Source organism: Sphaerodactylus townsendi, linkage group LG10 (genome assembly GCF_021028975.2).
Source record: "Sphaerodactylus townsendi isolate TG3544 linkage group LG10, MPM_Stown_v2.3, whole genome shotgun sequence".
Classification (NCBI taxonomy): Eukaryota; Metazoa; Chordata; class Lepidosauria; order Squamata; family Sphaerodactylidae; genus Sphaerodactylus; species Sphaerodactylus townsendi.
Genome location: NC_059434.1, coordinates 74,205,196 through 74,218,642, shown reverse-complemented (window position 1 = coordinate 74,218,642; position 13,447 = coordinate 74,205,196). Strand labels below are relative to the sequence as shown.

The following is a 13,447-nucleotide window of genomic DNA, read 5'->3' as shown; positions in this document are numbered from 1 at the left end:
AAGGCCATTGCTTTCACCTCCTGCACGTGAGCTCCCAAAGGCACCTGGTGGGCCACTGCGAGTAGCAGAGAGCTGGACTAGATGAACTCTGGTCTGATCCAGCTGGCTTGTTCTTATGTTCTTATATAATATATCCAGGGCACATACCATACAAACACTTGACGAGGAGCAATGGCTCGTCACTGGTAGAACGTCCCTCTCTCCTGCTGTCAGTTCCTAAATCTAGGATTGCCTACAACTTAGGAGAAAATGTCTTGCCCCTTTAACCTGAGGCATGATGTATAGGAAAAGGTAGGATAAGCTTTTCATGACATGGAAGTAAATAAAATCACTGGGTAAGTAGCATCCTATTAAGTTTCTATTAAAGGGTTAGAATTTTTTCTCTCTCTAGGCTGCTGGCAACCCTATACACACCACAAATAAAAGGGGGAGACCAGAACCCACCTATTTCCCCCACAGACAGAAAAATCTCCGGCGATCTGGGAATTCAAGCAGTTGGACAGCTGGCAAAGAATAGGCCTTTGTCAGTCTTTCATTCTGTTCGAAGGACTCATTGGTCAGTTCAGATATTACACGACAACATTGTTTGTTTTAACGATTGGTTATTTTGTAAAATTAGGATTCATCTTGCAGATGGTAGCTCAAATTCTGCTGTGCCTGAACAAATGTTGATCTCATTGCTTTTATTGTGAAGCCAGAGAAGGCTGTACCTGCAGTCGAGTCAGGATTCACACGTTACATGGAAGCATAGTTAAGGGATTAATCAACCAACTTCAGATTATGGTTTCCGATCAGGGTTGACACACCTCAACTAATGGTTGTTCAGACAACCAAGCCAATGAGTTTGGATGATGTCTGAACTGAGTAACTACTACTTGGAGCAGCAGTGACGTAGGAGGTTAAGGCCCCTTCCGCACATGCAAAATAATGCGTTTTCAAACCACTTTCACAACTGTTTGCAAGTGGATTTTGCCATTCCGCACAGCTTCAAAGAGCACTGAAAGCAGTTTGAAAGTGCATTATTCTGCATGTGCGGAATGAGCCCAAGAGCCCGTGTATCTAATCTGGAGGAACTGGGTTTGATTCCCAGCTCTACCGCCTGAGCTGTGGAGGCTTATCTGGGGAATTCAGATTAGCCTGTACACTCCCACACACGCCAGCTGGGTGACCTTGGGCTAGTCACAGCTTCTCGGAGCTCTCTCAGCCCCACCTACCTCACAGGGTGTTTGTTGTGAGGGGGGAAGGGCAAGGAGATTGTAAGCCCCTTTGAGTCTCCTACAGGAGAGAAAGGGGGGATATAAATCCAAACTCTTCTTCTTCTATTGCAAAAATAATTGGGAAAATATTCATGAATAACAGGCAATGTATAGGCAACGTATACACACACACACACATTTTGCGTGAAAAGCCCCTTAAAATGCAAAGTTTGCAGCAGCAGCCACAACAACTGACGAAGAATTTCAATCTGGACTTCAGCCCTGATGCTCACATCGACTTTCCTCAGCTGAGAATTTCATTTCAGCTGTAACTGTCATGGTGATACTTGCCATAAAAATGAATAAACTAAGATTTGCATCCAGAATATATGGAATGTGTGTTTTACGCCCCTTTCAGCCCCTATTTCAGTATTTCTCAATCATTTTTACAGCGGTGAAGGCTTCGGTTGATATGCTAAGGGTGAGGGGGAAGAAACAAAGAATGTTTTTATTTCCCCATTCATTACGAAGCTTTCTAAACCACTCCAGCATTTGTTAAGAGCTTGCAAGCACAATTCTACACTACATGGCACACACACACACACAGATGTTACATCAGTAGAAATCTGTGATACTGTCGTAGGGGGACAGGCATGAGAGCGTTTCTTACTAACAATGCAGCACAGCCAAGACTAAAATCTCCTTGCTGTTTCTGAAGAAAAGCTTTTGTTAGTGGTGGTGCATTTGATGCTAATTATGGAGAAAATTGCTTTCTGCGCAGTAGTTAAGAATTCATTCTGCTTTTCTTCTTTGCTTCCAGAGAACTTGTCAGGGGGCCTGGGCTTGCGGAGGAGAGACTTTGCAATGGCCCCCTGTCTGCTATGCAGAGTTTTAAAATCCCATTTAAACCTGCAACAACTGATGAGGTATTAGGGTTGCCAAGCTCCAGGTGGTGGCTGGAGATCACCTGGAATGACATCTGGCCACCAGGTTACAGAGATCGATCCCCCTGGAGAAAATGGCTGCTTTGGGAGGCGGACTCTGTGGCACTTTACCTCACTAAAGTCCCGCCCCTCTCCTAAACCCCACCCTCCCCAGGCTCCACCCACAACATTTCCAGGAATTCCCAACCCAAAGCTGACAAGCTATCAGCTCCTCATCTGCCAGGAATGGGGAGAAGGGAGAGAGCCAGACACGGGACTGCTGTTTTCAGTAGCAGACATGTGCTGTTTTAACATCTAGATCAGGGGTCTGCAACCTGTGGCTCTCCAGATGTTCATGAACTACAATTCCCATCAGCCCCTGTCAGCATGGCCAATTGGCCATGCTGGCAGGGGCTGATGGGAATTGTAGTTCATGAACATCTGGAGAGCCACAGGTTGCAGACCCCTGATCTAGATGTTAAAACAGCACATGTCTGCTACTGAAAACAGCAGTCCCGTGTCTGGCTCTCTCCCTTCTCCCCATTCCTGGCAGATGAGGAGCTGATAGCTTCATTGCATGCAGTGCACTTGATTGAACTGTACAGGGAATGGGCAAAGAATTAGACACGGGCATGTCATTTCCAGCGGCAGACCTGTGTCAATAACAGCAGTTTGTTGTGCCCAAATCGATCAGAAGACTGACTTCTCCTTGGTTGTTCTTTCCTCTGCAGACTTCTCAAAGGGATCGTACAGGTTTGCACCGATGGTGGCTTTTTTTGCTTCGCACACCTACGGGATGAACACTCCTGGCCCTATTCGGTTTAACAACCTGGACGTGAACTACGGCTCCTCCTACGTCCCATCAAATGGAAAGTTCCGCGTGCCGTATCTTGGCGTTTACGTTTTCGAATACACGATCGAGTCACGCAGCCCACGCCTTTCCGGCTACTTAGTGGTTGACGGGATAGACAAACTGGCTTTCCAGTCTGAAAACCTAATAAAATGATGAGAGAAGCATCTCATGGACAGCGATGTGCGTTACCGGCGTATGGCCCCTTTACTGGGAACCTCGAACGGTAAATGGTCAAGAGGTCTGGCTCAGGCTGGCGACCGGATCCATCCCAGCCAAATATCCACCTGTAACTACATTTACTGGGTACTTGCTGTACCGTACATAATCCAGTTGCACAAAATAGCCTTCCTCCACAAAGGAGGTGCTTTACTTTTGCTTCAAAGTTCTCCTTCTACCACAGCAATCTCATTCAGAGTCGCCCCATTTCCCTCAAAACGGCACTTGTGTTTTCAAAAGGCAGAAAATAGAACGGCCAAATCTTTTCCATCGCTGTAATTTCATGAGGAAAAGGAGTTTTTATATCCTCCTGCCGCTATGAAAAGCCGAGGAGCCCTCATGGAAAGTGTCAACCTTTATCTCATTAGATGCAGCTCAAACTTCCAAATTTCCCAGCTATACCAACTCCTCTTCCGCTGAATCATTGGAAGTCTTTATAAATAGCTCTTCGGTCTACCCAGGCACCTCATTAGTTAGATGTATATCTGCAGCCCTACCTAGATGATTGCACTGGTGCCAAAAAAGTGCTGCGGCTTATTAATGTCATCAGCATTGTGCCGTGAATTTGATTTCAGTAGCTGACACTGGTCAGCAATAATTGGATTTAGGGTGCTCATACACTACTAAGATCAGGATGCCTTTGTTCCCATTTCTGGAAACTGTTATGGAGAAATAGAGGGTCCGTAGAGAGCAGTCTTGCCCACACGGATGGTTCACATACATCACATGTTTGCAGAGGCGTAGCTTCAAGGGGGACAGTGCGCAACACACGGGGCATGTGCCCCTGTGGGGTCAGGGCGGGAGCATTCCAGGGCGGGGGCAGAGGATTCACCAGTGCACTGGGCACTTTTCCCCCTTGCTACACCTGTGCATGTTTGCATCACAGAGAGCTTCTTCTATGCCCCTGAGTGTAAAGTGGACTAAAGGTAAAGTTTCCCCTTCAGTCATGTTCGACCCTGTACCACTGCGAGCAGTGATTTTATACGTAAGCCTCTTTGTGGAGTAGTTTGCCATTGCTTTCCCTGGCTATTCTTTACCCCCTAGCTATGAGCTTGGTACTCATTTACTGACCAAGAAATGGATGGATGGCTGAGTTGACCATGAGCCAGCTGCCAGGATATTCCTGGACCCATAGAGGGCTCGAACTCCTGACCATGTGAGTGACAGTGCGAGCACTTAACCACGACGCCACACGGCTCCTGTAAAGTGGACTACAGGGTTCCAAACTGTCCCATTTTCATCAGATTTGTATCCTGCCAGTACAATTCTATATAGAGTTATCCAGTGTGGTGCAGCATTACAGTTTTGAAATGGGATCCCAGAGACCCAGGTTTAAATCTTCAGCCAGTGATGCTGCCTTTCTCAGTCTACTCCACGTGGTTGTTGTGAGGATAGACTGGAGAAGGGGAGAATTATGTACACCACCCCTGGCTCCTTGGAGGAGGTGTAGGATTACAAAAGTCCTAAATAAATACGTCTAAGCCCATTGAATTTTCTGGGTTTCCTTGACATGTAAATAGTGCTACTGTAGCATAAGCCTACTGAATGCCTATTGAGATTTGGACTAGAGTCATTGTATAGAATTGCTGTGCTGGGATAACTTTAATTTTATGCCCAGTATCTTCTCTCATTTTGCTGTGGTTATTGGTTACACATACAAAGGATGCAAAGTCTCCCTTTCGACATTGGAGTTTCAAGGGCTAAAAACCTCTAATTCACTAGAGCTTTTGTTTTTTTTAAAAAAAAATTGAATGGCCTCCATTTAAAAGATTAATAAATTAATCACCTTGCTAAAGTAAGGGTGATACTTTGAGGGTACTGAAAGACGATAATTTCTCTTGGACTTTTTCAAAGAAAAGAAAGCATGGATGAAAGGAAAAAAATAATCTTTAATGCAGTGTGTAATTCAAGAGAAATATATCGGTTGCTTGTGGTCGGCACACTATATCCTTCACAGGGGAGAGCTTTGATGAAAATCTGATTAAAAATCCATGTATTTAATCTGCGGTTAGTAAATTAGACAATTAATAGCATCAATTAAAAGATTAACACATTCATCCCGCTGTCAGTCCTGCTGGACTGAATTTTTTCTGTTGCTTGAGAAGGAATTTGTGAAGCTTAAAATGCCAACCAGAAATCAAAAGGAAAAAAGAAAGCCGGCTGCCCACCACGTCTATCTGGCCATTCCACATTTTTAAGATTTTTGTCTTCCGCTTATGAAACTAACATTCAACACCCCACGACCCCTGAGTGTATACCTCCGAGCCCCCTTCTCCCACCGTTTGTCTTGTAAATACTCAAATTCCCTCATTTGCCACTAATCTATCCTTGCATATCATTGAGATTTTCAAATATCTCGCCCACATGGCCAAATCCCTCCCCACTCCTTGTATGACTTTGTCAGCTTAATAACCTGTTTAGTCCTCTTTATTCCTGCTACAGATAGGGCTAAATGGCGTGGAAATTACTCTGCAGATGAAATTCAAATGACCCACCAGAGACAGCATCTCTCTCTTTAAATATGACTTTCGTTGACCTTGCTGCCCTTCTGATTAAATCCTTCCAGCCAGGTCTCCATCTTCGGGGAGGCTAATTGTTTTCTTCCACATTCAGATTCCTGATAGGCCTTTTGTTTGTTTTTCCAGTTGTTTAAAAAAAATCATCTCTGGAGAGCAGGCCTCGGACCTGGTGGCCTTTCAAAGCAATATTGCGGGAAAGGTAACTATACAGGGTGCACTGAACATAAAAAAATACACACACCCAGTTTGCTTATAAAATTAATATTTGCACACACAAAAGAATCTATATTTATTGTTCCCCTGAGGCTTGTGGGCTAAATATAACCATGTTACTGATGAATTTTTATGGATTTGACATTCTATAGGTATAACATTTTAAGAGGGGGTGGATATGCCCTGAGGAACATTGCTGTTGTTAAAACAATCATACCTCTTTCTGTTCTGGGTGAATCCAAATAAAGCGACTTCCTTAAGTTTTTGGAACGGTTTGTTTTAAACCGAGGAAAATTTACTACAGCAGGTACCGCTCGGTTAGTGCCTGTGTCATCTGCAACAACATACCTCCTCTTTCCCATTCTTAGACCAATTTTTCTACTGCTTTAATGTTTTTTGTAAGATGAAAGATAGTTTTATAGATAAATAAATGTATATCTGCCACATAAAACAAAAATGCAGATAGCCTGCCCGGTGCATATAATAGCTCTGACACCTCTTTGGCATGGCATAAATTGCTAGTCCAGCAATTGACTAGATAATATGCATTTCTATACCGCAGACTGCAAAGCCCGATGTGTTTGTCTATGCTTTTCACAACTATATTATAAACCATTGTTATGCACCCTTTTATTTGAAATATTGTGTGATATGGTTCCTACTACCCAAGAATGGTTTTGCAATAATGAGAACTTTCATTAATAAAGGAAAAGGAAAATAAGTGGGACTTTACGTGTTTTTAAGCGGATTTCTTTGGTTTGGAGTTCATTGCTAGTATGTAGTTGTCATCCCATTTTTTTTTGTAAAAAAACACACATTTACATAGAAAACAGAAGGAATTGCTGGAAGGGAATAGCCTCTTTTGCCTGCTCATGTTTTCTTATATGGGCATGAAAAACAATTCATCGGACACCATAAATTCCTGAAAGAAGCAGTGACGCAAATCCATCCCGCTGTGTCCTTGGGTAGAAGCAATCCCATTAACTTTGCCTGGTGCTCTAGATCCGGTGCATTAGAGACTGGAAGATCTTTAGCAGACTGTCTTCTCATCCTGCTTCTACTGAACAAATCCTCCACATGGTTTTGAAGATATGGCACAGCTAGGTCTCATGCAACCGTGGAGCAAGAGTAATTGACAACGGAACTGATTAACGAGGGCATCCTTCCATCGGGAATGCTGTAGCTTTGGATTTGTTGTATTTGGTGAGTAGTTGGACTACGTTTCCAACTGACACTTTGGAAATGTCTCTTGGCATTATAAAGTCAGTCCCAACTGTGATACCAGCAAGCTGTCATTGCTGCTCCCAATGGCACAAATGATGACTCTGCAGCTCTAGGGTCCCCAGCCCCAAGATGGGTCTGGAGATCTCCTGGAATTACAACTGATCTCCGCTACAGCAATCGCTAACATGGAGAGTGTGGTGTAGTGGTTAAGAGCAGGTGCACTCTAATCTTTAGAACTGGGTTTGATCCCCTGCTCTGCCACTTGAGCTGTGGAGGCTTATCTGGTGAACTAGATTAGCTTATGCACAGTTCTTTGGAGCTCTCTCAGTCCCACCCACCATACAGGGTGTTTGTTATGAGGGGGGAAGGGAAAGGAGATTGTAAGCCCCTTTGAGTCTCCTTACAGAAGAGAAAGGGGGGTGGGGTATAAATCCAACTCTTCTTCTTTCTTCCCTGGGCAAAAGAGGCTGCTTTGCATGGGGGACTCTATGGTACTTTACCCAGCTGAGGTCCCTCTCTTTCCCAAACCCTGCTTCCCACAGCTCCACCCCCAAATCTCCAAGATTTCCCCAACAAGAGTTGGCAACCCGGTGCTCCCAGACCTGAGCCTGCACACTCATTTGCTACTGCAGCGGCTTTAGGAAAGGGGCACTAGGCTATCGGCTGCTTGATCTAATGAAGCATTCGACTGAACATAACTGCCGATCAATACAAACCTAAGCCGAACCATTATGCAGAAGAGACTGAAATCAATCACTCCGGGCTCCTGTGGATCACTCCTCCTTCCGCGCTCCTCGCTGCCGCCGCCTTTCAGAATATGTGCAAACAGCATATCAAGCTGCGCCTTCATTTTTATTTTTCCCCCCTGATAATCCAAAACTGAGTGCTCATCTATTACCCCAAAGTTCCAACAGGTATCGAAGTCCTGTGCACAGTATATAGCATAGTGGAGTCTCCTCTGTACATTTGGAAAGCCCGATTACCATGGCAACATTTTCATCAGCTTGGCTTTGACAAGTCCATCCAATTTATTGTGGAGCTCTGCACTATCATTTTCTCACTGATGCCAAGCGAACCCTCCTGGAATACATTTGGCATAGCTCCTCTTCTTCACCTTTTAAAGCTAGATTACACTTGCAAATCAGTAAAGTGGTGCTTTGGAACAATGGGCTTCAGGTAGCTTCTTTTACACCTGGCTCAACAGGACCAGCTGTGCATTCCCCCCCCCAAATCCTTAATAGTGAAAACAAAAAGGAATTGCTTTGAACATCTGCTCATGTACACAGATCTTAACTTCATCATCCCAAAAGGAATGGTGAAATGAATGGAACTGTTTACAGTTAAGTAGAAACAATCTCAATAACCAAGGCTTAGCTAAGCTTCTTCATAAGTGTCTGGAGGACCAAAGTTGGTAGATATTTTCCTTGTGCTCAGACTTTCCATGAGAAACCTCTTGGGCAGTGGTGGGATCCAAAAATTTTAGTAACAGGTTTCCATGGTGGTGGGATTCAAACTGTGGCGTAGCGCCAATGGGGCTGGGTAGGGCATGGCGGGGGTGTGGCCAGGCATTCCAGGGGCGGGGCATTCCTGGGTGGGGCTGTGGCAAGGACGCAGCCACTGCGCCGGTCCTTGGGCAGGAAATGAATGCATGCAGGCGCAGGCTGCCATGCACACTGGTGCACCTCCTGCTAGACTGCTTCAAGTTCTGCGCGCTACTGCTGAGAGGAGGGGCGTAACTAAGGCAAAAATCACGTGGCAAAATCACCAATTAGTAACCCCCTCTCGGCACACACAAATAATTAGTAACCTACTCTCTGGAACCTGTGAGAACCTGCTGGATCCCACCTCTGCTCTTGGGGTTTTGTTGACCACTACTGAAGTCACCATTGCTGCAACCACACAGAGAGACTAGATTTGTCCTGAAGCTTATTTGTAGTCCAGCCACATGAAGTGGCCTTACGCTGAGTCAGACCACCGGCCTATCAAGGCCACCACTGTTCTCTCTGTCAGTAACTATCCAAAATCTCAGCCAGAGGTCTTTCATATTACCCGCTACCTGCTCTCTTTTTAACCTAAGGATGCCAGCCTCTGGGTGAGGCCTGAGGATCCCCTGGGACAGCAGCTCAACTGCAGACTAGAGAGATCAGTTCTGGAGAAAACGAGTGCTTTGGAGGGCCGACCCTATGGCATTGTGCCCCTGTAAGGTCCATGTCCTCCTCATACGCCATTCCCAAGTTCCAGAATCTGGCAACCCTACCCCCCACGGGAAAATTGGCAATCTTACTTTAACCAGAAATGCTGGGGATTGGATTTGGAGCTTCCCCCATGTAAAGCAGATGCTCTCTCACTGAGCTACATCTCCTCGTAGATTGACATATTACAAAATCCTGGAACCTCCTTCACAGAACAACATAATCAGGGACAAGTCCTTGCCCTGAGGACCTTACAGTCTGAGACATGATAGGCCATCAGCAACAGAAAGGGAACAAAAGAAGGCAAGGGGCAAACAATATATGCGAGTCCATGATTTTGTATCCCCCAAAGTACATTGCATGAAGCTTAAAGGTCTATCCATCAATGCTATGTCTCTATTCAGATCCATTGCCTCACTCAGTTCTCAAACTGAATGCCTCTGATCAGTGGTGGGATCCAAAAATTTTAGTAACAGGTTCCCATGGTGGTGGGATTCAAACAGTGGTGTAGCGCTAATGGGGCTGGGCGGGGCATGATAGGGGCGTGGCTGGGCATTCCGGGGGTAGGGCATTAATAATTTCTCCGTTACTGTAAAAAACTCTTACTGTAAAAAAAGTTCCTAATTTCCAGCTAGTATCTTTCTGTCCATAATTTAAACTCATTATAGCAAGTCCTATCTGCCCCTTACCTGCCAAGACAAGAAACAACTACTCCTCCAATCATTGACTGCAAGAGTCAAAACATTTTAATACTTTCAAATACTCTTCTAATTTTGTTTCTAGAAATAACAAAAGAAGGATACTTTCCTTAAATCACAGGAACTTTACCTATATTTCCCCTAAAACATGTTTTTAAAACAGCCCAACAGGGAGAATTATCCCGCTTTTCTACCTTTTGCTAACCCTAGTTTCACATAGGAAACAACAGGACTTCATGATTTTTGGACCTAATGGAATTTCTAACGGAAAAGCAGACCCAATTAGTAACCCCCTCTCAGCACACACGAATAATTAGTAGCCCACTCTCGGGAACTGGTGAGAACCTGCTGGATCCCACCTCTGCCTCTGATCTAATGCAGAGTGGGGTATGGGTGAAGGAGTACCGAGGCCCCTCATCAGCTGAATAGGTGCAAGAACCAGTAGCTATTATTACCCACCATCTAATCTGGTTAGTTTCTATATGATTATCCAGACAAGAGTTAATTTCACAGAATCTGAAGTAAGGTATTCTTTCCGGGGGCTGCTCAAGACCTCCTTTCTTTCTGAATACATTTCAGAGAATCTGTAGCTTCCTGTAAAGTGGTAGACTTGCCAAAGTGACCACAGTTGCATTGACTGAATTTAGAGACTCTTCATCATCTCTGTCTCCACCAACTGTTCCTTGCAGTGTTACCCCTCTGAGAGTATAACAACATTAAAAATAGAGACATGCAAAACTTATAATTGTTCATCTAGGCTCCCATTCTAAACCCTGATAAACTAGCTAGTGCACATCATGAGTTGGTATTAAGACCACTGACTGATTTGAATAGAATGTTGGACCTGGGAGACATATGTTCAAATGCCTGGTCACTGGATTACCTTGGGTCAGTCTCATTCTCTATGCCTAACCTACCTCACCCAGTTGTTGTGAGGCCAAAATAGGAGCCCCAGTCCTTTATAGACGGGTGGAAGAAAAATACATATATGGCTAGATCCTCCATGACAGTGTACACCCTCAAATATATAGGTAAAGGGGACGATGTAAAGTGGCTCCTTCCTTTGACTTCTAGTAGAAATCTGGTTCTACATATGGTCAAACGAATGCTTCAGAAGAAAACAACCTAAATACAAATCTGTACCCACGAAAACCGCAGATTTTCTCAAGCAAGCCTACCACTCATTGCACACAACAAAGCTCCAGCAGGAAAATAAAAAAGTAGCAAGTATTATATTAGCATTGTTAATTACGTGCTGACAGGGGTACTTTGCATTTTACAAGACAAAGATAAAGACGTGGTTTCTGGCCTGATGAGCTTGTAATGTAAAAATCAAACTCTCATCGACTGATCATACCATGAATGTATCACCCAGTTACCTAGCAACTTCAGAGACCTGATTAACCCTTTTTTTAAAGGGTGTCAAATGTACAACACTTGGGAGAGTGAATTCCCAGATGATTTTATGCCTAATCTTACACGCGTCAGCTTCAAGCGTTCCCCTACACCCAGCCAATTGTTAACAGGGATGATCCCTGACAGTTACTCAGAATGTGCTATTAACATCCCCGCTGCTGGTACAAATGAGTTGGAAATAAAGCTAATTTGATTTTAAAAAACACAGGTATTTTAATATCGTTTAAATTAGGAATTTTAGTATGCTTTACTCTCTTTGGATGCAATTTGCTAAATCCCAGTTTAAACATTAATTTTGCAAAACGGTAGCATGCCCCCCATGTTTAGCTCGCTTCTTTCACACTTGAGGTTTGGCATCATATCTATTTGTATATTACACTTCTCTCCTACCGTTTTTCTACTGTAGAACTTAAGACAGCATATATAGCAGTGATGGCGAACCTTTTTGAGACCGAGTGCCCAAATTGCAACCCAAAACCCACTTATTTATCGCAAAGTGCCAACATGGCAATTTAACCTGAATACTGAGGTTTTAGTATAGAAAAAACGGTTGGCTCCAAGGCACGCATTACTCGGGAGAAAGCTTGGTGGTAGTCAGTGGCATTGCTTTGAAGCAACTGTGCAACAGCCGGAATGGCAGATTGAATCTACAACCCTAGGAGGGTTTACTCAGAAGCAAGCCCCATTGCCAGCAACCAAGCTTACTCACAGGTAAAGGATCATGCTTTAGGTCTTCCCATGAAAATCAGTAGGGTTTAACAGCGCTTAACAGGGTTACCTACACTGCTTCCCCAAAACTAGCTCTTAGGTTTAATGCTAATAATCTCCCTGAAATAATTACACTATTATCACATGATGAACTCTGTGCACGCGTGCCCACAGAGAGGGCTCTGAGTGCCACCTCTGGCACTCGTGCCATAGGTTCGCCCCCACTGATATATAGGGACTGGAATTCTGGAAAATCTAAGCTAGTGGAAGATATTTCCTTTAAATGGAGCAAGATTTCCTCATTTCCTCCTTTTGTAGCCCCAAATGCCATAAATCGCCCCTCCTGGAAGACAAACGTTCTCCAGGAACAGCAGGAGGAGGGAGGCAGAAATCCACAACAGGAGGGGGAAATCCACAAAAACCGCCCCCTTTCATTAGCAGATTTTTCTGTGGGATCCAATTCATGGCTGCTTAGAGATCAGCAATCCAGGCCACTGACCCAACCCGGAGCCGGTACGTTCCCTTCAGGTAGCTCTCAGCTGTTCCCAAACTATTATAATAGTCCCCAGCATCAGCAGCTTCAGTGGAGGAAGCCACTGGAAGCATTTGCATGATGTCATGTGGGAAGAAATGTTGTGAACTGGGCCGCGGTCCACAGCCATCCTCTTATTTATTTCCCAAACCATCGTGGAATTGCCAATCCGGATTGTGCTCATTTTACAGACAGATTCAAGCCCAGTAGCATCTTAGACACCAACAACATTTGGGGAGTATGAACTTTCGAGAGTTGAAGCTCCCTTTGCTCACAAAACCTTGCTGGTCTTTGAGGTGCGACTGGACTTGAGTCTCACTGTTCTACTGCAGAGTGACCCGGCTACCCTTTAAAACTATTTTACAAGCTGGAACTGATCCTGAGAGATCCATTGTCTTATGAAATTAACTATGGCTGCGACTGAAGCTCAGCTGGTCTGCAGGTTACCCTTATCACAAAGGAGCAGTGAAGCTTTATGGGAAGCTACAAAGGAAGAAATCTGTACCTGAGGTGAAGATTTGTACCCTCATTTTGAATAAAGGGGAAACAGTGGTGTACCAAGAGAGGGACAGGGGGGGCAGACGCCCTGGGAGCCAATTGTGTCACGTGGGGAATGCATTCAGCTGTCTCTTCTCCCCCATGAGAGCTGCTTTGCATTGCCTGCCACCACTACCACAGCCTCCACCTGCCCACCACCTGCCCCACACCTTGCTGCCTGTCACCTCAGGCTGCTGCTGCTTATCCACTTCTTCCGCCC

General features: G+C 44.7%; 1 protein-coding gene across 1 annotated transcript in view; it reads left to right on the top strand.

The window, feature by feature from the left end:
• The window catches only part of MMRN1 (multimerin 1), a 94,634-nt gene extending 90,412 nt beyond the window's left edge, over positions 1-4,222 (top strand). Inside the window, 2 exon segments of the mRNA XM_048508898.1 lie at positions 2,851-3,119; positions 3,121-4,222. Of these exon segments, the coding sequence (XP_048364855.1) occupies positions 2,851-3,119; positions 3,121-3,297 (446 nt within the window). The 3' untranslated portion in view covers positions 3,298-4,222.
• The last annotated feature ends 9,225 nt before the right edge of the window (positions 4,223-13,447 follow it).